At 37.5% G+C, this 22,709-nt stretch overlaps 3 protein-coding genes across 3 annotated transcripts in view; 1 reads left to right on the forward strand and 2 right to left on the reverse strand.

Moving 5' to 3' along the window:
• Positions 1-5,769: 5,769 nt before the first annotated feature.
• On the reverse strand, positions 5,770-9,581 carry LOC131770873 (uncharacterized). Its single transcript, XM_059086603.2, has 6 exons — positions 9,478-9,581; positions 9,196-9,230; positions 8,188-8,319; positions 7,708-7,867; positions 7,081-7,174; positions 5,770-6,159 (listed from the first exon to the last, which is right to left on the reverse strand). Exons 1-6 carry the CDS (start codon positions 9,566-9,568, stop codon positions 5,925-5,927), a joined length of 747 nt encoding a protein of 248 aa, XP_058942586.2. The 5' UTR covers positions 9,569-9,581; the 3' UTR covers positions 5,770-5,924.
• A 4,506-nt stretch (positions 9,582-14,087) lies between these two features.
• Positions 14,088-15,150, reverse strand: LOC131770853 (adenosine receptor A3-like). The gene has a single exon (XM_059086581.2). It carries the CDS (start codon positions 15,066-15,068, stop codon positions 14,088-14,090), a length of 981 nt encoding a protein of 326 aa, XP_058942564.1. The 5' UTR covers positions 15,069-15,150.
• A 4,724-nt stretch (positions 15,151-19,874) lies between these two features.
• Positions 19,875-22,709, forward strand: part of LOC136282557 (uncharacterized) — a 5,230-nt gene continuing 2,395 nt past the window's right edge. The window contains exon 1 of the mRNA XM_066170220.1: positions 19,875-19,921. Coding sequence (XP_066026317.1) covers positions 19,875-19,921 — 47 coding nt within the window. The remainder of the gene's footprint in view (positions 19,922-22,709) is intronic.

The raw sequence follows: 22,709 nt of genomic DNA on the forward strand, positions 1-22,709 counted from the left end.
CAGTCCAAGTTTAAAGCAAGCGCACAGCTGCTTAAAGCTTTAAAAAAAATCATTGAAAGTATTTCAAAATTAGATTTGCCTTGCTGCGTTGGTGAAATTTTTTAAGAGATTTTTGTGGGAAGTGGTCGCTACTGTATCGCATGAAAGTTTGCAGACTTTTCGAAAGGTTCCGCAGCAACAAAACCAACACATTGATTGAAAATAATAAAAAGATGCTCATGAATTTTTTTAAGCCAACGCTTTTATGAAACTTTTCATGGCAAGGGGGCAGCATTTTGGTCTCTTGTGGGATTTTTGTTGTTGTTGTTGTTGTGCGAGTCTTTGTGAAGTCAGGTGTTACTATGACACGGACTCAGAAAACGACTTTCTGAGCAAGAGGATGAAGATGTTACCCCAACTATGGTTTCTAGATAAATTGATATATTACGCTTTCTTCCTTCCTAATGTTCAGCTGCTTGAATAGGAAATCTCAAACATTATTTTTCAGCAGAAATCTCGATCATCCCTGACTGCAAAATTCTACCTTCATCGTAAAGAAATGGCCAACCTGCAAAAATTACATTCCCGAAATTTTAATTTCTGTGCCATCAAGTGTGATGTACATACTTGCTAAATGCCTTCATAATTCAGAAAAGGATAATTTAGTTTTTAAAGATGAATTCGAAGTCCTTTAAAGTATATGATGAAATTTAAGTATATTTAAAAGTTTGCACTATATCAACCAAGTGAATGGTAAGTTTGGATTTTTAGGTTTTTGATCTCGCTACGCACATGATTGGGTGTTTTTAATGTGTTGGTTTAAATTGTTTGATATTTCCATTATTTTCCCTTAATAACCTTGAAATGGATAAAAAGTTCACAAATAGAATTCAGTTACACAACGAACTCGATCGCCAAAACTATATCGTATGCGCAAATTGTTTTACCTTGTCCTGTCACTTTCCACAAATCTGGGATGCGGGGCTTATCTGTATGAGATTAGGAAATTATTTGCTGCTTCATAAACCTGACAGCTTTGACTGTTTGGAGTAAAATGGTCCTCTATGGTCCTCTATGGGCCTACATATGCATAATAAATGGTTTGTAATCAACAGAAATGGTCTAATTATCTTTTGGAGAACGCTTTATCTTATCTCACGAGATTTATTTAAAATACAAATGGACAAGTCGCCTTTGGTGAAGTTAATTATTCAAACAAAAAATGATTTATACAATTCAGAAACTGCATGTGTAGCCACCCTTGTTTAACTGATTCAATAAAAACACGATTGGCCAAGTGTTACCTGAAATGGTTCAGTGTCGAAATGACAAACGGTTCAGCTAACTGTACTTTGGTTCAGTGACTTGACACAAACGGTTCAGAGTAGTGTGAAATGGCTTAAGTTATCGCCAAATGGTTAATCGTGAGCCGCAATGGCTTAGTATCCCGTCAATCTACTCACCGTAAAGTGCAATGGTTTAGCGTGACGACAAAAGGATTAGTTCAAACCGAAATGGTTTAGTGTTACAGCAGTTGGTTTACGCCGTAACCGCCGAAAATACAAGGAACAGTACATGTGGGGCCTTACGTCACAAACCTGCAGTTTTTACAGTTTTTAGGCGCCCTTTAGTTGTAGTTTCGTCGTCTTAAAACAATGAATCGCTTTATCACGTTTCTTAGCCATGGTTCTCACTGTCTAGAATTTAAATGTGCTGTTGCGTAAAATGATGTATTTTTGTCACTCTTTTGTTTCAGATTCTTATTTTATCTTGAGGTTGTAAAATGGAGAATTCTTACCATGGTCACGCGTGACCATGGTAAGAATTCTCCACTTAAAATACAGCAGTTTCCACTATAAACTATTTTCAACTATGTAGCTTTTAACTATATAGTTTTTAAAGTTTTTTCAGGCGCCCTTTAGTTGTAGTTTCGTCGTTTTAAAACAATGAATCGCTTTATCACGTTCCCTAGTTATGGTTCTAACTGTCTAGACTTAAAATGTGCTGATGCGTAAAATGATGCATTTTATCAGTATTTTTGTCATTCCATTTGATTCAGATTGTTATTCTATCTTGAGGTAGTAAAATGGAGAATTCTTACCATGGTTACGCGCGACCGTGGTAAGAATTCTCCACTTAAAATACAGCAGTTTCCACTATAGTCACTATAAACTATTTATAACTATGTAGTTTTAAAAGTTTTTAGGCGCCCTTTAGTTGTTGTTTCGTCGTCTTTAAACAATGAATCACTTTATCACGTTTACTAGCTGTGTTTCTGACTGTCTAGACTTTAAATGTGTTGATGCGTAAATGATGCATTTTATCAGTTTTTTTGTCTTTCCGTTTGTTTCTCTAAACCATTTGGGGTCACGGTAAACTATTTGGGGTCACGCTAAACCATTTGTCGTCACGCTGAGCCATTTGTCATCACGCTGAACTGTTTGTCGTCACACCTGAACTATTTGTCGTCACGCTAAAACCATTTGGGTCACGCTAAACCATTTCACTTTACGGTGAGTAGATTGATGCGATACTAAGCCATTGCGCCTTACGATTAACCATTTGCCGATTACTTAAGCCATTATACACTACTCTGAACCGTTTAATTTCTTAGGAAAGGGTTGTGGTTATTCATAGTGGTGAATAACAATAAAAGCTAAGTTTTTTGTTTGTCTCACGATGTAGTCACGTGTGATGTAGATGGCGACGTTTCGACTGCATACTGCTAGTCTTCTTCACAAAACAAGTTGGCGTAGTTTACAGGATTCCATATGAATGCGGCAAGGTGTACATCGGAGAGACTGGAAGACCTATGCAAGAAAGAATTAAGGAGCACGATTGAGGCATTCGACTCGCCCGTACCGAGACCTCCGCCGTTTCAGAGCATGCCCACAACACCGGACACAACCCACTCTGGAACGAAGTAAAGTTTATTGATCGTGCCCTTATTACTACACGCGCAGGGTCAAAGAGGCAATTCATATGAAGCTTCACCCTAACAACATCAACAGCGATAGTGGTATAGAAATTCCAGAAGCGCGGATGCCCACGATAAAAAAACACAATAACAGGAGAGCCGTGTGACAGCGGACCGCCGAGGGAGCAAATCCCTGAGTGAACAGCAAGGATCGAAATGCACCAATCAGAGCTGTTGAAAAACAGTTAATCACAGCAGAGCATCATGCTTTATGAGATCACGCATGACCAGTCAACTTCATCGCCTGAAGAAGACTAACACTGTATTTCAAAGTTCTAAAGGTTGAAAATGAGATTAAAGTAATGAAGGGCACTCTTTGTGTTGTTGATGTAAAAGATCCCAATGGAGTTAACCGTAAGCCGTAAAATGACGAGAACAAATTAGCCGTCGGGCGTAAAAATTGACCAATTTTCAACTATTGGTCGAAAAAAAAGTTAACTGCAACGTTTTTTTTAATTATAATGGAAAGAAACTTTAGCCGTCAGCCGTAAAAACCATAACCCCATCTAGCCCCTCATAATATAACACGAAGGCAAAACGAGAATTTCTAAGTAATGTTGTCTCTTCACAAGAGCAAACATTATATTAATAATAATAAAAAAAAAGTACTACCAAGGTGACTGTTATCAAAAAGTGTTAAAGTAGCCATTCATTAGGCGATAGTGCGTTCACACCAAAAGTTTTCGTTAGGTTCATTGGTAAACATAACCCCAATCTTCAATCATTACCTTTGCACGCTAAAAATATTTACATTTCTTGTAAAGTTTTTTTTCGATTTATATTCTAACAGGTTTCGAAGAAATTACAAATTTACTGATACGACGTAAAATTTATCAAAATCCGTTCACATAAGGTTTAAAGAAATTCATACTCATCCCACATTTGTCAAAAACATTAAAATGAAAATTTTAATTTAATTATAGAGAAAAAGCTAAGGTTGAAATATCCTGAAAGGTTGATTGCAAACACTCTTATCATTCTAGCTGTAATTAATGACCCTCGGGGGCTGAATGAGTGAACCCTTACTTTCATCACAGCTGAGTTTTGGGTTTTTTCCTTATAGACCTTGATTTTTATTTCGGCTAATTTTTGACAAAAAATATTCTTCGCTGCTTTTGAAATTTCTCGGCGAATCTCCTGAAATTAAAAGTTTGATTTGTTCATTTAAAGTGGCGAAATTACAACCGATTTTCCCGGGAAAAAATATCCCACAAAATGATTACAAAGAATAGAAATAAACTTAAAACCATTAGACCAAAGCTTTTACTAAGTTAGTCATAGCAAGGCGGTAGGATATGGCTTCTCGCGTGATTTTTTTTTGCTTTGCAAGTCATTTTAAAGTAAGTATTGTTTGCTGTGCTTTTATATATTTGTATTTGTTGTTTTAAAGACGTCATCTTGAAGACTCATAACACAAGCATTGCTCAACACCCCTGAAACAGTGCGCTTTGCAGTAGCGATTGTTAGCCGCTTACATCTTAAACTGAGCGGCTGCCGTCTATTGACATATTAGTAATTTTCATTTGGAAGAAACAAGTCTTGAATATATTGAAGGAAGAGTGATATTTGATGTTAAAGCTTATCAAGTTTAAGGTTCATCAAGGCTTTCATTAGAATTATAAATAATTGTTGCTCAGTTGTGGATACTGTTTTGAGGACCAGAAAGTAAATATTTTCCACAAAAAATGATCTTAAAAAATTCAACACCTTGTATGACGTCACGAGTTCCCGACGGGGTATTTATTATCGTAAAAGAGGTTATTGCTGATTGTGGTGGTAAGTAATAATAAACCGTTTAATAGTTTGTCTCATGATGTATTCACTTGAGATGCAGGTCGCGACGTTTCGATTGCTTATTGTTAGTCTTCATCAGGCGATGGGCCTGACTGCTCGCGTCACCATCTGTATCATGGCGAAATTCCTGAAACGAAATTCCTGAAGCGTGGATACCAACGATCAAGAAACACAACAGGAGACCGGTATGACAGCAAACCGCCGAGGAAACAACTTGGAGTAAGACCTCCCGCAAAACCAGATCCCACCGGGATAATGGGGATCGAAATCCATCGATAGCATCACATCGCCGTGATACAACAAATGGTAACTCGTGAGCAGTCGACCCCATCGCCTGATGAAAACAAGCAGTCACATCTCAAATGACTACATCGTGAAACAAACAATTAAAAGGTTTATTATTGGGTATTTATTGTAAACAACCCAATATGCACATTAGACAATACTTTATCGGACGAGTAGAAACTGCTGTAGTGAAAAAACTAATACCGTTGGAGAACTCTTCCATTTACCCATCTTCCCCCTTTTCTTATACGGTACCATCAAGAGTCATTTCTCCAGGAATTATTCAGCTTTCATATGCGATTGTTAGAGAAGTTTTCAAACTTTTAATCTGGATGTTAAAGAAGTTAACCGCTAGCCGTAAGATGGCTAAAAAAATTTAGCAGCTTGGTGTAAAAATGGATAAATTTTAACCATTAGTCGTAAGAAGATTGAATAAACCTTAATTTTTTTCTATCTACGATGTGTGAAAAGATCTTAAACTGTTCTTTCTTGTCCTATGGCTATAGCAGGGAAACAGAAAATGTTTCCCATGGAAAAAAATGCTCACAAAGGCGAAATAATGACTGAAACAAAAACAATAAAACACGGTGTGGCCTCCAGACTCGCACGAAAGATTTTGCAACATTTAACTTTCTCATTAGAAGGCAATTCCCATTGCTTTTTCTCAGCGTCATGCTGGTGAAAGAGAGATCATTATTATACCGTTAACAAGCGAATAGTTACACTTGCTCGAGTAATGATTAACAAATCAACTTTAATTCAATGCTCAAGAGGCAACTACAGTCATATATTTATTCAAAAGTGAATCGACTGAGCAAGGGTTAAACTTTCCATTCTCTGTTATACTTTGACGGGTCAAGATAATGACTCTTTGTCAGCAAGCTGCCGGTTAGTTAGTCCAAGGGAATCCCCTTCTCTGGAAATGAGTCCAAGGGAATCCTCTTTTCTGGTCCCTTTGAGTGCCGAGCCAGGCGAATCCCCTTTTCATAGCGGCTTGTACGCTCGCGGTATGAATATTGTTTGGATGTAGCAGGTCTGGAAGGGATCTACGCTGCGGCAAAGCATTACAACCTTCTGGGATCTGAAGCTTTTCAGGATCGACGCTTTCGCTCAAGTCCAAAAACCTAAATACAAACAAAAATTCGTCAAGAAGCCACACTGTCAACACAGAAGGTTTGAGATTGAAAGTGCAATGATCGCAATGATCGGGTATTTTTAAGGTGACTTTATTCAGTTCGGACTATCAGAAGTCGATTCGCACGATTTACGGCAGCATCTAACATATTGGATTTCACAAAACCTCTCTGATCTGTGTTAATCAAATACCTCTACCTATCCAACTATGTGAGAACAACCAAAAACAGTGATAAACAACGACAACAAAAATGACAACAAAAAGTGCGACATGCCATGCGCGAGCCTTGTTCGCATTTTGCTTTTGTCTCTCGAGTTTTTTGTTCGTTGTTGTTTTTGATGCTATAAGTGCCATAGGTTTGCAGGAAAGCTAGAGAGACTAATAAGAGACTGGAAAGTACACGAGTAAACTTCATTGGCATAAGGGGAAATTTTGCAGAGACGTTGGTAAGTCGCAGAAGGAAATCAGAAGAATGGACCCTTCTGGTATATTTAACCACTTGCGCCTCAAAAGCGTCTTCGCTCAAGCTCTCTTATAAGTACACAAACTACTCCTTTTGCGCTGCTGTTTTTGTGGCGATCCGCTGCTTAAACAAGGAAAATAAAAGATGATTTGGGAAGAAAAATATTATGAGAGGCGAAAAGCCAAACGACAAAGTGAAATAATTTGGCTCAATATTGGGTTTAACAAACTTGCGCCATCCTCTCAATCAATTGGGTGAAAACTGGATTAGATGAGTACTTGGACGCCCAAATTTTCATGCCCTACGAAACTTAGCTTGCTTTTACGCTTAGTTCTCCGGGGCTTAATTTTGATATGTTTTCTCGCTCTGATTAGTTGTGATTATACTAGCTTTCGGTTGCAAAACTCAATCATAATGTGCTTTACACAATTACAGTCTATTGAATACCTTCCAGAGGTGGCAGATCCCGATTCCGTTGAACCAAAGCTGACTGGTATGCACACTTCGCTATCGCTATCCTCGAAAGTAAAAATCCAATGGGCTGAAGGTTGAAACATCCACAATCAAAATAATCGTCCATTACCTGTAGTACTTCATCTAATTTTAATCTGTCTGCTTTAGTGCCCTACCGACCGATGAAAAGAGAGGTGAGTAGTAGATCATGTTACTCAGTAAAACCACATTCGTTTTTACGATCTGTCATTCCCATCATTGTCGTTGAGTTTTAGTTCAGTGTCTTCTCCTTTTACTACGTACGATTGCAGACATTAATATTCTCGACGCAGAACGATAGAGGGTGTCGATTCGGCTAACGATAGCCGCTCTGGTATTTTTTAGAGACTTCATTTTTTGCGTGTGTTCTTTCTTTTTTTCCCGCTTTTTCTATCGCCTACTGATTGTTTTCTTCAGGTCAATTTAACTGAATTCAAAATAAATTTCTTTGCGACCAAAAAGGAAAGGAGTCCATTTCAGCAAAGAATAGTTTCATGAGGAAATTCATTGTTCAGTTGTGAAGAAATAATTTAGGTTCTAGATCGTGCGCCGAAATATTTGCAAAAGAAGTACATCACTTGCCTTGATCTATCATTCCTCCATACACATTAACCTTGACGCCATTCATTCCAAGTTTTCCGCTTGTATCCAACATTAAGCCTTTGAGTTGGTCGAGGGGAAACAATTCACCCTCGAGCGGTGAAGAATAACATCCCTGGGGGTAAATCGTGTATATCTTGCCCTGTGGAGCAAAATGTCCATATCATTTTATAGCACCTCATTCATTTGCTAATGGTCGGATGCATTTTGGGTAAAACCAGTTTTTCTGATAAGAGCTGGTTATGCCAGTCAAACATACATTCGAAGCACACTTGCAAATACAAGACAAACAAAACAATGCAAAGAGTAAACAAAAGATAAATACAAATAAACAAGAATCAAACAAGCAAAAGAAAAAACTAAAATAAAATGATTATGTAGTTTGATTCTCAATAACTGGCGAGGATGATTCCACAATTTCCAAAAACAATTAGGCAAACAAAAGGAAACGAACTTATTTACCCCTTTGTAATCCTGTATCATGTTAATTTCGGTACCGGCAAATTGTGTCGTTAAATGCGCTATCTCGCGTTCTGAGTCCATGCTGAACGTTATTTCAACCTTAGACGTGCCCCCAGAGCCACTGACTATTACCTAGATAGTGGACAAACACGGATTAATTAATCAATCTAATGTTATCAAAAGATAGGACAAGAGTCAGAAGCTTATATCTACATAGATGTATATATGTGTATGGGGTGTATGTATGTATGTATGCGTGTACAGTTGTATGTATTTCTCCTTAATTGAGCGCTCACCCTAAAGGGGCTTTTCAGGGCTAATACGTAAATGAATTGGAAACAAAAAATGTTCATTAAAGTAGCATGTTTAAATTCCAAACTGGCCAAAGGCGGGCCAGCTGGCCATAAACAAAGCGTAGTCAAGATGTAAAACTCGGGGTAACCAAGAAACATTCCGGTGAGTAGCAAGGTAGATGGCTTGAACCTAATACCACCAGATTACCAGCCCTGCGCCCAAACCACTGAGCCAAATTGTCTCTTAAAATTCCAAAAATAAATTTAGCTGTTTAAGTCATATGACTACCGACCTTAAATTTATCTTTTCCCCCTCATTCACTTCGTCGTAAGTGAGCTCCGAACGATCCAGAATCTTACAGTTTAAAGAAGATGTGACTCTACATTGTAGGCGAGAATCTCGCAAGGTGAGTAATTTCTCGACACAGCGTTGTACATAAGATAGCTGTAGTGAAAGCTTTAGATCCCCTCGTTTTGGGAATTAAGAAGCCAGTTCAGTTCAGTGTCGCAGATTGACTCGGGTGATCTCTCATGCGTAGTCTATTCGTTCTCTGCCAAGTATGTACATTCAAACAGCTTTTACCCTTATTGAACCGATGAACTTACTTAATATCTTTAATTTATTGCTGTTGTTGTCGTTGTTTTTTATTGCCTTGCAACACTTAGTACCTGATTCAACCGGCTGATCACTCTTGAGAGAAATAATTGAACTTACCATGTAAAGTCTCCCACTCAACTTAGCTGGAAAGGCTGGAGAGAACAGCAATAAGAAAAATACATTCAATAAAAGTTGGGTAAAAAATTAAAGGATGCAATTCTTTAATCAACAATCTTAGGTTGGATACAGTTACAGTTCTTACTGTTAAATCGTTTCATTGCGATTTATGCATTTTAAGGAAAAAAACAAACAACAGAAAACAAAACACTCCAAATCGCAGTCACTTCGAAAATTAGAGGTTTGAACTTAGAACAGTAACAAAAATGAGAGACTTCTTACCTTTGCATGACAACGCTCGCTTTGCCGGTTTTGGTTTGGCGCTGGCAAAGCCAAAAAGAAAAAATGCCACAAGAAAAAAAGTCTTCATCATCAGGCAGTGCTGTATCGCTCAACTGCACTGAAGAGCCTACGTTTCATTTTTATATTCTGCCAAATGTGTAATCAGCTGTTTGAAGCTCATTAAAAAGTAACTCTAAAACTCCTTTAGCGATGCATGAGGAGAACATTTCTCTATTAAATAGATGGAATTACATTCCATTTTGCTTAGTTCAAAAAGAAAATTGAAAGCAAGCACACTGCTGCTCAAAGTTTTAAAAAATCATTCATAATATTTTGAAGTTAGATTTGCCCAGTTGAGTTGGTTAAATTACAACAGATTTTTGTGGGAAGTGGTCGCTACTGTGTCGCATGAAAGTTTGGAGACTTTTCGAAAGTTTCTGCAGCAACAAAATAAAAAAAATGATTGAAAATGATAAAAAGAAGCTCATGAATTTTTTTTAGGCCAACGCTTTTATGAAACTTTTCATGGCAAGTGGGCAGCATTTTGGCCTCTCGCGTGATTTTTGTTGTTGTTGTTGTACGAGTCCTTGGGAAGTTAGGTGTTATTGTAATTTTGTTGAAATGGCCCTGATACGTCGAGTGCGATAAAACATAAGGAGATTAAACATTTTACGCTTCCTTCCTTCCTAATGGTCAGCAGCTTGAAAAGGAAATCATAAACATTATTTTCTAGCAGAAATCTCGATCATCCCTGACTGCAAAATTCTGCCTACATCTTAAAGAAATGGCCAACCTGCAAAAATTACATTCCCGAAATTTACATTTCTGTGCCATGTAGTAAAATGCACATACTTGCTAAATGCCTACATAATTCAGAAGCTTTTTAAAGTATGCGATGAAAGTTAAGAATATTTAAAATTCCGCATGCCACGAAAGAAAAAAATTGCCATATATAACACTAAGTAAATGGTAAGTTTGGATTTTTAGGTTTTTGATCTCGCGACGCACATGATTGGGTGTTTTTAATGTGTTGGTTTAAGTTGTTTGATATTTCCATTATTTTACCTTAATTGCCTTTAAATGGATAAAAAGTTCACAAATAGAATTCAGTTACACGAAGAACTTGATCACCAAAACTATATCATATGCGCAAATTGTTTTACCTTGTCCTGTCACTTTCCACAAATCTGGGATGCGGTCTATGAGACTAGGAAATTATTTGCTGCGTCATAAACCTGACTGCTTTGACTCTTTGAAGTAAAATGGTCCTCACTTTGCAAAACGATTATGTTAGAAGCAGGCAATGGAAATATACAGAACTAACAGCTTATATCGTGCAAAATGTTCTGTACTAACTTTCAGGGGAATGTATGGCTGCTTGAAAGAAAAGTATGACTTATAATAATGGTGAATGTTAGAGGACTACTAAGGTTACTAGGGTTACTAGAGACATAAGGTGAATTCGAAAAGTTCTGTTCTCGAAAGTGAGCCGCAGTCACTTACATTTACAGATGAACCGCTCACTGATTCACTCAGTTGGTCAATCAATCAATCATTTATTGTCTAATTTGCCCCATGACTTGAATTTTAATCATAAATATAAAAAAAAAAGGACAAGAGAAAAATGACTTCAAATAGCAGTTATTTGGTAGGGTGCAGCGGATAGCCTTTAGCGATGTTGTCAATTTGTAATAAAGCCACATTAGCCAACTACATCATCAGCATAATTTTTTGGCTTCATTTTATCTCCACTGATCGTCAAACGAATCTCCACATTATATGGTTCCGCTTAGTACACCCATAAGTTTCCGCTTTAATCCCTACACATACAAAGAGAAAGTGCGGATAACTTTCTTTTCGGCAGCTAATGAAGTTGTTTGGTTTTTACAATTCTTTACGGTGTTGGATGCTTAACTGAAAACTTTTCAGTTTTCCGGGTCGCACTTACATCCAAGTTACAATTTTGTTGTCAGCAGTGTAGGTCTTCAATTTGAGGTCAGGGTCATTCGGTTTCATTCTAGTCATAAACACAGTACTTTCTCTAAATCTTAATCAACAGCCCATTCCCCCATCTTACCCTTTGGCCAGAATATCAGTAGATTCCGATGAAACAGTCATAAGAGTGCGATAAAATTTTAACAGTCCATTTGCGGGTGGGAATATATATCGATCGTATTAGAACCCTTAGCAGGGTTCTCCGAATCGAAAAGATTTGTTGAAAGATAATGTTATTCAATGAAAGACACAGGCATAATAGTGCTTCCAATAGGAGTCGACCCTACGACCTTTCAGTTTGTACCTCAGATGCACTACCTTTGAGCCGTTTCTTTAGGTCCAAGTTCCAAGAAGACAAGCTTCCTGCATAATGCCAATATTTCTTATTACTCATTTTCTAGTGTCGTAAGTGCTCGCTCTGAATTCAAATCGTGCTTTTCGATCAGCACTTCAGTACTTCAAATATCAAAGAAAGGACAAATACGAATGGGAACTAATGGATAAAAACATTGCACTGATCACCTTTCATCCCAATGCAAGTTTTCAATTTTTGTAAAAACATGTTATAATAGACATTTGGAATCAAAAAAGGTTCCATTAACGCGTGTAAGGAAAACAGTGAAAGTCGATGCTCTTCACCAGCAGCGACCATTAATTTACACAGCCTTGGATCATTTACAGCAATTAACAAAGCTAAAATGGCTCGTCACAATTTAATGATTTTCTAATGTTTCTCCCAATGAAACTTAACGTGTTTCGAGGAAACACGAAAGGAAAGATTTAAGATGAAGTAAAATTTAGTAAAACTATGATGAGTAAGAGTTTTACAGCTAACATTATTAAACAAACCGAAAAAAAAAATTGGTACTTTTTAAAATGGTTTTATTGCATTTTTTTTAGCTGGATATATTTCTGTGCCTATTTGCTCCAGAATAGTCCTAAGCGGAAATTTAAGCCTCTGCACCAAGTGGAAGCCAAGTCAGCTCAGTGAACTTTTATTATCAGTTTTACAGTTGTCTTTCGCACGCTTCCCCTTTTTTACTTTTTTGATTCTCACTCACCATAAAAGTGATTCGCTTCTGTGCCGTCATAAAAAGTCGTAAACCCTGAAGGTTTTAAAACGTTTCATTCTTTTTCTAACTTTTATTTTTCAACCTTTTTTTTTTCAGTAATGAACGGGCTTGAGATCTAATGCCTAGGAATATTCTTAAGTAGAATATTACAGGTTATTCTTCTCTTCTTTCTGTTCACCAAGCCAACAAAAACAACGACAACAGCAAAAGGTGATAAAATAAAGGAAAAGTCACCTTTTGTCAACCCAGTCTTTCGAGTAACCGACCGCTCGATCCAAACGACCAGCGATTACTTTTTCAATTCTATAGCGCTACATGTAACTATTACTGATTTGTGGCCATGGTTTTTCGCTGAACCTTTTTAACCTATTGTCAAACTATCAGCATGTGTGATGAAAATTGAGTGGTTCGAAGTTTCTAACCAACACTATCTTAACTCTAACCCCCTGTTAATTTTTCGCCCCAAAATTCGTATTGATATTCTCCTCACTAATCTCTCTACATTTCCACGGTAATGGCAAAGGGAATTTGTTTGATAATCAGGAGCCTCTTGAAGTGGTAATAACTTCTTTTCTCCTCATGGCCTTTACAGTGGATTGAAGGGCGATTCCGTAGGAAGAAATTAGAAGCCCGTCACTCTTAGGGTTTAAAGGGTTAAAGATATAAAAAAAATGTCATTATTAAGCACCTTTTTCCCTTCGATTTTTTCAAGTCTTGCAACACAATTACAGATTATTACATATCGCTGTACACACCCATAGTGCAGCTCTTGGCTACTCAATCAAAGCTTCTTTTGTAGTCTCTTTACTGTAACGCTGTATTTAAAAAGTTCTAAACGTTGAAAATGAGATTAAAGCAATGTGTACCGGGGCACTATTTGAGTTGTTGATGTAAAGATCCCAGTGGAGTTAACTGTAAACTCTAAAATGACCAAAAAAAACCAGCAGTCAGGCGTAAAAATTGACCAATTTTTTTTTGATCAATTTTAATTATTCTCTTCTTTCTGTTCACCAAGCCAACAAAAACAACGACAACAACAGAAAGTGATAAAATAAGGGAAAAGTCAGCTTTTGTCAACCCAGTCTTTCGAGTAACCGACCGCTCGATCCAAACGACCAGCGATTACTTTTTTCAAGTCTATAGTGCTACATGTAACTATTACTGATTTGTGGCCATGGTTTTTCGCTGAACCTTTTTAACCTATTGTCAAACTATCAGCATGTGTGATGAAAAATCTCACAGGTTTCGAAGAAATTACTTATTTACAGATACGACGTAAAATTTATTAAATTCCGTTCACATAAAGTTTAAAGAAATTCACACTCATCCCACATTTGTCAAAAACGTTTAAAAGAAAATTAGAAAATAATTTGAGAGAAAAACCAACTCAGGTTTGAAATATTCTGAAATGTTGATTGCAAACACTCATATCATTCTAGCTGTCATTAATGACCCTCGGGGGCTGAATGACTAGTGAACATTTACATTCATCAAAGCTGAGTTTTGAGTTTTTTCCTCATAGACCTTGATTTTTATTTCGGCTCATTTTCGACAAAAAATATTCTTCGCTGCTTTTGAAATTTCTCGGCGAATCTCTTGAATTCTCCAACAGTAAAGAAAAGGGTTTAATGATGCATTTGCGAACAACACTGTCATTGCAAAGCTCAAACACGCGATCTTCACTGAATCTCTCCCCGTTACTTCTATAACAATGAACATGGACAAATATGGAACGTAACAGAGAATTAACAGAATGTAGATATAAAACATTGTGACCACGGATCGTCGATAAAGCTGAAGATGGGGTGTGTTTTCTTTCACATGCAAAATAACTTGTGATTCAGTGTCCTGTGTTTGGAAACGTGAGGCGATCATGGAGTTCTGTAGCATGCGCAAACGAATTTGAAGGGTGACATAAGCCGAAGCGCATATCAAGAGACAGACAAACACGCTTGCAATATTGAAGATTTGATAGATCTCGATACTCTTGATCCAGGCAATGACCCATAAGCTTGTTGCTGACCAAAGAAGGAGCAGTAAAATGGCAACACGTCTCAGAGAAATGGCCGCGTTGTAACCCTTTTTTAGATGGAGCGCCAGTAGTCTGTCGATAGCGATCGCAGTCACAGTTAAAAAAGACACGGCCGAAAACACATTCGCAGACAAATGGAAGCCAATCCCAGCCACACAAAACATTCGAAAGTTATCGTTCACTTCGGCTGCTTTGTAAGTGATGTAAAGCGGTTGAACAAGGGCGCCGACTCCGAGGTCAGACATTGCTAAGCTGAAGAGAAGAGCCTTTGATGGGGGGCGAAGCGTCGAAGACGATTTGGTTAACGCCCAGAGAATCGCTGAATTTCCAACGATCGCTGTAACTGACAAAACTGCATTGAGCACACAATTTAGGATAAAAGGTAATTTCAACGCATCTTGACTATAGACTAAAAATCGAGTCAGGTGGTAGCATGAGAGATTTCCATGACGCGTCCATTCTGTGGACTCTGCGTTTAAACTCGTGTTCATCACTCTGGTAAAGTAGGCAATTGATTTCTGACCTCAACGAAAATTCTCTCAAAATTTAAAAGCCAGTAAAATGGCTTGTATATAGCGCAGCTGATATAATTTCACTAGGCATCACTAACAAACAACATTAAAAGTCATAAGACAGGTGAATCTTTGTATTCTTGTGACATGATCTTCTTTCTCATGGAAATTTTCCGGATCTGGTGGGAATCCGCCCAATCATGAGTTGATGAGTACGTTGTTTAAAACAATAGCTCACCACGACATGGAAGCGGCGAAACAACGAGTTTATTTGGTAATGACGGCATTTTTTTTTTCCTGCGAGAAAAAGATGCGGTTATATCCTTAACAAAAACAGATTTAAAGAACCTTTTGCGTGGGACAGCCGGTTCAGATAATGACACATGATTTCAGCATAAATAATTATTAGTGTAAACTATTGTATTTCAGAAAGAAATTTTATTTAAATTGTAAGTCGAATAGCCATCTATAGGGTCAATTCATCTCATTTGATTAAAAGAGAGTTGATGACATCAGCGTTCGCTGTTGTAACGTATCCAGAGACAACACAGCATGCAAGCGATAGTGAATTGAAAAAACTCCTCTTTGCCTGCAAAAAAAAAAAAAAAGCGAGAGAAATGTAATGTAATTGATAGCTCTTATCAAATTGATCATGAAATCCAATTTGCTCTAAAATCGTAACTTTTATCTCTTTTTGTTATTCAAGTCAAATAAATAATTTGTGTTACATGAAAGACTTAACTAGAAGAAAGTGGTAACAATAGTCAATTTTGTCGTGGTAGTCATGTAGTCATTCGTATTTTGGCTGTAATGCCAATAATATAGTATTACTGACATTTTAATTAGAGGAGGTGTCAACAGTAGCGCCGTTTATCGCGTTTTTACTTCAAACGAGGTGTGCTCTGCATGTTTTTGAGAAAGGTTCGTGGCCAGTTGTAGCCCAATGGATTTTATGTTTTGTTGACTCCTGTTTGATTACCACATTACGTGAAGGCGCTACAAGTATATCTCGATGTTTATAATTTTTCATTGATAAAAGCATATATCTTTGTCACTGAAAGGTTATCCATTTGGTAAAAAAAAAAAGAAACTAAATCAAAACAACGAAAGGGAAACATTTAAACGCATAGAAAGATAGAAGGCGGACTGATGTACAATGTTTCATCATTTTGGCCTTTTAAATTTTTAAAACGTAATTTCTCTAGTTTTTTAAGTAATCAAATGCCTAACTTTTACTTTGTAGTACTATCTGAGGAAGAACATTAATATTCAGAGTTTTTTTTACAATTTGAATAAGTACAAACTAATTGACCTTAGAAATTAACTATTACTCGCCTCATGTTCAATGAATATTGATGATAATCTCCGAGAAAAAGTCAGGTTGATTATTCAACTATATTCTTTGAGCCTGAGGCGAATAATCGTTTTAGTATAATCGCTCGAATTCTGTTGTTGTTGTAACTCCTCTTTCTCTAAATAGAGAAGCATTTCGCACATTTTTTTCAATCTTTTTATTTACTCGCACCGAGATAAGCAATCAATTTCGACTAGAAGATAAAAGGCTTTTTTTAAAATATTTATCAGCAAAAACCTCTTTTATTACTTTTGAAAGACGATCCGCCAAACTTTGTAGCATCTTTTGTGCTCTTCGGAAATGAATTTGTCCTATCGCGTTTCACACTTCCCCGTAAACATGGGAAAACGTAGGCCGCCATTTTAGAATTTAGTTCCCTCCCTATGATCCCTTGTTGCCAGGTTATTATGGTGAGATGTGACGCAATCCTTGATTGATCAGAGTACAAGAATCACTTAGAATTTAAAAGAAACAAGGCTGGGTGCCTCTTTTGAAGTTATTCTCAGATACATGGATAGAAGAACCTATCATCTGAAAGATGCTTACAACTTATACAATTTCAATGCATCGATTGGAAACGATGAGTGATGCCTAAATTTCTGAAAACTTTGATTCATTAATCGATCTTTCTAGGAAAATTTCAAAATTGACAAACAAACAGGTTGAAACAAACATTTGGAGCAATTTGGAAGAAGCTCTACGCATTATTGTTCGAACTACAAGGAAGCTCAAACAGGACGATTGAGATCTTTCAGGTAAGTTTCACTGATTATAAGACCTCCCTATACCAACTCTTTTGCGTTCATTGCCAACAATTCGGAAAGAGGTATTCGAGGTATGTTTCCCGCGGTATGCGTAACCACTGTTGCATGCACACAAGAAGAGTGTTTTAAAAGTGTTGATGAGACGGTGCGACTCCTGCCATTCGCAAACGATTTTAAATTTTCTGCCTTGAAAGTTAAGCTCTTACCAGGATATCTCTGAACGACTTTCCTTTGCGATAGGGTTGACTCCTGAAATATGTCTCTTGAGCCGGTGGTAGTTTCTAAATCAGCTACCATTTCCCCATTAATATGCACTCTGGGTTAGGTAAAAGCGGCTGATACTGAGATACAAAAGGCAAAATATAATTCTGTGTACTATTTTCTTTGTTTTCGAGTGACCTTTCTCTCTCGGTGAAAATTCAGAGATATATTTTTCCAACATTTCAGATAAGTATCCTCTATTCTTTAGGTGCTATTCTTCACAGGAGAGAAAGGTCGCTCAAAAATATAGGAAAAAGAGCACAAAAAAATAATTGCCTTTTGTAACACAATGTAATCTGGCTTTACCTAAGTTTATCTAAGGAGCCACCCCCATTATCATATCGTATGAAAAGACATCCTGGTCAGCAGGTAGACCTATTATATCAGGGTGTCACGGCCCTAAAGAAATATTTTCATGTTTTTTTGACCACCTCATACAGCCGATGCGACAACGAAAACGACAACGTACCTGGGAGATAGAAAAGATTTTGTATTGATATTTTAAACCTTATTGAGAAAACCAATCTGGCGTAGATAAATCCTTTATCCAGCTTAAACACATTAATACATCAAGAGGAGAGGATTACAACTGTATTACAGTTGTTGATGAAAAGCTTGCAACTACTTTTATTAAAACAATTTAATTACAAGGCCTTACCAAATTCTAAAAGCAAATGTTCTGCCTAATGTACAAGAAAATTCATTCCAATTCAACAGACAGAATTATTTACAAATCCACGGAACGGCGATGGGTACAATAATGGCCTTCGCTTTTGTCAATGTTTTCATGGCAAAAATGAGAAAAGGTATTATCGACCAGAGCACAACTAACCCTCAAGTCTAGCAGGTAATTTAGTGTTAACAACTGGGTTGAAAACGTAAATTAGCCACCGTAAAGGGTAAAAAAGCTGACGTTTCGAGCGTTAGCCCTTCGCCAATCGCTCTGACGAAGGGCTAACGCTCGAAACGTCAGCTTTTTTACCCTTTACGGTGGCTAATTTACGTTTTCAACCCAGTTGTTAACACTAAATTACCTGCTATACTCTCCCACCGACGCAGCACCACAGTTTCTTTAGAAACTTACCCCTTTAACCCTCAAGTCTGTTGAGTATAACCAAAATCGAAGAATTTGTACAAACAGTTACCTCAAAACAATCATATTTTACGACTGAAACTGAATATAGATTCAGAAATTACGTTCTCGGACTCAATAGGCACAAAGGAGAGATATTTAACAAGGAATCGACCCATGAAGTGCAAACACATTACAGTGACAGAGATCTTACAGTACACGAATTTTGCTTCTTGTCATCCATCTCGCGTGGAGCAAGGATTCTTAAAAGGAGAAGCACAACACCCCCTAAGAACAGACTCGTCACCTTCCACGTTTAATAAAAACGCACAGAATTTCAACATCCGCTAAAGGAATAGAGGATAATCAAACGAAATTTTGGCGAAACATATTTTTATGTTGTCACTGAAGTTATTCTCTCCGGGACAGAAAGGTCACTCAAAAACAAAGAAAATAGCACACAGAATACATTGCCCTTTGTAACGCAATATCATCCGGCTTTAACTATTCTAAAGAACCTATTGATGGGTAAATGGCACCTTATTCCAAACCAACTGCGCTTAAGGACAATATTTAAGAAGCCGCCCCTCGTACTATAATTATTGTAAAGGAAAGATATCCTGTATCCTGATAAGAGCTAAACTTTGGTGTGAAGGAATCTCTCCAATTCTACTTTCAATACTCTAGGGAGGTTTGGCCATTTATCTTAAGATAGATTGCTCTGTTTGAGATAAAAGCGTGGGATAAACTTTTTTCACTTTTCTCGTCTCTTAAGTGGACCTTACGCCCCCAAATGCCGTGTGTCCGTAAACAAACTTATTTAGCTAAACACGTTTGCCAAAAGCATAATTTTTATTAATTTCATTATTTATCTATGACCTAGAAAATTGTTACGTCATTCTTCACTTTTCCCTTGATATCTCCAGAAGCTGGTTTTCAACAGTTATGTCCAAAAACTTTTAAGGGTTGAAACCATCTCTCCTCTTTACTTAGCCAACGGCATGGGAGATTTAATTTATTTTCTGTTATCAACTTTTGGAAGAGTTCGGTTGTTTAATTGAGACAGAAATTTTGTCTCTCTTTCTTTTACTTAGCATACCTATCCTCCATTATTTGCGAGCATGGCAAAGCAGTTATTGGGTGCACATATGGGAAAAAGATTTCTGTAACGTACGCGTCTTACGGGAGACGTAACCGCTACGTCTGCCAACACTCTAATATTCGTACAACTTCCTGTCATGCATCGAGCTCCCTCTCGAAACTAATGGCCAAATACAACGGCAGATTCATCTGTGAGATACATGCAAGTAACTCAGTTTTCGGTGACCCGTGCTATGGATCATTCAAGTATCTGTCTGTCAGATATATCTGCATCTGAAAGGTTAGTGGAAATATATGGGAGGTTTTTCTCTGATCTGGCTCCCGTTTGGAATTGTGATTGGGTAACGGGTGAAAAATGGCACTTTCTAATATAACAAAAATTCAGCATGCTCAGGATCTCAGATCTCAGATCTCAGAGGGGGGTTAAGACTCGACACTAACTCATACTGAATTTTAAATATTGCAACCTTTAGGCCGGGAATAATCATCAGTAAATGACCATGACGCTGAATGCCCCACTCCCTCCTCCCCCTTAAAAAACCTCAACAACGAGTACCTGTGTTGGCAGCCAAGAATTCAGTCGCCCTTTGATCGGCGCATATGAGTCATAAGTAGAGGTCGTCAGGTACTCCGCTGTCGAACATTTAAAGTCTACAGAAGATAATTTTGGGGATTTTCTCGGGCATATCATGAGTATATCAGAGACAAATGTGCGACTCGCAGATACCTAATTTCAGAGTGCACGTAAACGATTTTCGCCCCGCATGATATGCAGGGTAAAAGTCGTTTCCAGTATAGTTCCCGCACATATTTTGGGCTGTTTCATTGACGTTTAATACTTTGGAAAACCGTCAGAGTTAATTCAAAACGTTTGCAAGTTGCAAATGAAATCGACATTTTACACAATCTCGTTAGGAGCTAGAGTGTTATTGCTTTAGGAAAAAATTATACATAAGTTGTTGTTCCCGGATTATCTTTATAACTGCCAACACAGCGGATTCGATGCCGGCACCAGGAATGACATTTTGACACGCATTTAATCTTTATTGACTTGACAAGCTGTGCGAAGGTAACTTGCGGTAGAGCGATACTTAAGCGTAGCGTGCGCTAAAAACTGAAAGAAATATACGTATAAACAAACGCTACAATAAAAAACCCAAGCCGAAAGAGACACAAAACCTAAATAGACAATTACCAAAAAATGACACTTAAATTTGTCACAGCCCTGGAATGGCCACATAAACTGTACTGTATACTGCAGTTGTGTTTCTAAGTAAGCCAAAAGGAACTGAATAACGTTCTTGCCAAAACGACGAAACTTAAACTGCCGAAGCCAAGAGAGCATTTTGAATAAATTACACGTGTATAGGCGCATTCACACGCCCTATGTAGGAAACAATAGGCTAACTAAATATGTAGCGCTAACGATCTTACAATCTTCTTAGACGGAGCATTTACCATGTTCACCTTTTAGTAAAGACGCCACATTGCTTGATTATGATAAATTGATATTAAATATACCCATTACTCCATGTATGCACCCATCAATCCGTCCATCTATTTGATCAGCAGGGATTCTCCTATTGGCCATTGAATAAATTTGAACACCAAGGCGAGGTCACAGTGGGCGCCTCTCAATTTTCGGTTCATTAACGCCTGCTTGGCAAGGCTGCTAAAAACCTATCTCAAAATATCTCTCTATTCTAAATTTCTAACTGTCATTTCAAGTTCTTTCCTCTGCGTTTTACTTCATATTCCTTTTAAATGGTGATCCATTCATGAAATGTAATGCTCCAAGAAATGCGTGTTAAAGTGCTAAAGCAAATCATCAATTTTCTAAGACATTTGCTTCCTTTTTTGACGCCTGTTTTCAAATTAAACAGCTGGAAAATCGTTACACATAGCGTAAGCTTCATTGTCGTTCTTTATGCTATTTAGACGCTAACCGTTCTGAAGGAAAGAATGCTTAAAAGCTCCAGAAAATGAAGTTGAACAATGCGCTTGTATCCATCAGAAAGTTTCAAGCACCATACGGCTACCCGGCTAGTAAGAATTAGGAAAGGAGTAGCATGATCAAAAACAAACAAAAAGACATAAAAAAGAACCCTACCATCAAGATTCAAAAGATGCCATAGACCGCAGTCAGATTAGGGAAGAAAAACTGAGAGGTTAATTTTAGGTTAGTAAAAAATTAAAAAAATCTGCAACCTTAAACAAAAATTTGCCTAAGTTGGATTAAGTTCCTTTTATTTGCCTTTTTGTCGCCCAAAATCATCAGACAAAGCAATAGAGATTTCCCCTCCTAAAAAAGGACTATCTAAAGACAATTTGTCTCTTCCTTCCCTCGCAAAAACAATCGCCCTTTTTATGGGGAATTATGACTGCCTTTCAAAGTTTGACCAGTCAATGAGAAACTTGTTAATTTAACCGAACTAAAGGTAAAAAAACCCGATCCAGCGTTAAGGCGCCACCTCACAGTTTGTCCATCTTGAAAAAACACTTAGCTTAAATCATTTCCAAGTTCCTACTTTGTAAAGTTCTTCTTCATCATCTTCGCTATTCCTATGCCTCATTTTTTCCACACGTGGTTTATTCGCCTCTTATTTCGATTTATTTCCGTAGGGTTCCATAGGCTCAAAGTCCGTCATATAGCGTCATTACGGCTATCTTCAAATATAAGCTACAACTTAAGCGGCATGGCCTAATCTTTAGCCAACACATGTAAAATGATTAAGGCTACGTCGACTCAAGAAAGAAACTCTGAATATTACTGTAGACTAAAAGAAGTTTTCTTCAGCCTAGGCCAAAACTAAATTCCCGTCTTCCTCTGCAGACAGTCCTTTAATCAGTACCAACAGCTCGCCTCCAAATGGAAAAGGAGCTACTAGGCATCACATATGAATGTGGTTATATTTTGTCCTGCAGTCTTTAGTCTTTACCGTCCAGAAATTATAGATATTGTAGAGAAATCAAACACCTGTGGGGGTTAGGGTGTGGCTCCGAACCGTCCCTTTGAGACAATGAAACCGAAAAAAAGAATTAATGGCCAAATTGGACGTCTACGTGAT

The sequence above is a fragment of the Pocillopora verrucosa genome, chromosome 7, assembly GCF_036669915.1.
Source record: "Pocillopora verrucosa isolate sample1 chromosome 7, ASM3666991v2, whole genome shotgun sequence".
Taxonomy (NCBI): Eukaryota; Metazoa; Cnidaria; class Anthozoa; order Scleractinia; family Pocilloporidae; genus Pocillopora; species Pocillopora verrucosa.

What these genes read in the sequence shown, in the direction of transcription:
- LOC131770853 (XM_059086581.2), bottom strand. Translation starts at nt 15,068, where the DNA reads ATGAACACGAGTTTAAACGCAGAGTCCACAGAATGGACGCGTCATGGA.
- LOC131770873 (XM_059086603.2), bottom strand. Translation starts at nt 9,568, where the DNA reads ATGATGAAGACTTTTTTTCTTGTGGCATTTTTTCTTTTTGGCTTTGCC. An exon ending in TGATACAGGATTACAAAGGG is followed by an intron (nt 7,868 to 8,187) that starts GTAAATAAGTTC and finishes TTTGCTCCACAG; the next exon opens with GGCAAGATATACACGATTTA. An exon ending in GGATCTGCCACCTCTGGAAG is followed by an intron (nt 6,160 to 7,080) that starts GTATTCAATAGA and finishes GTTTGTATTTAG; the next exon opens with GTTTTTGGACTTGAGCGAAA.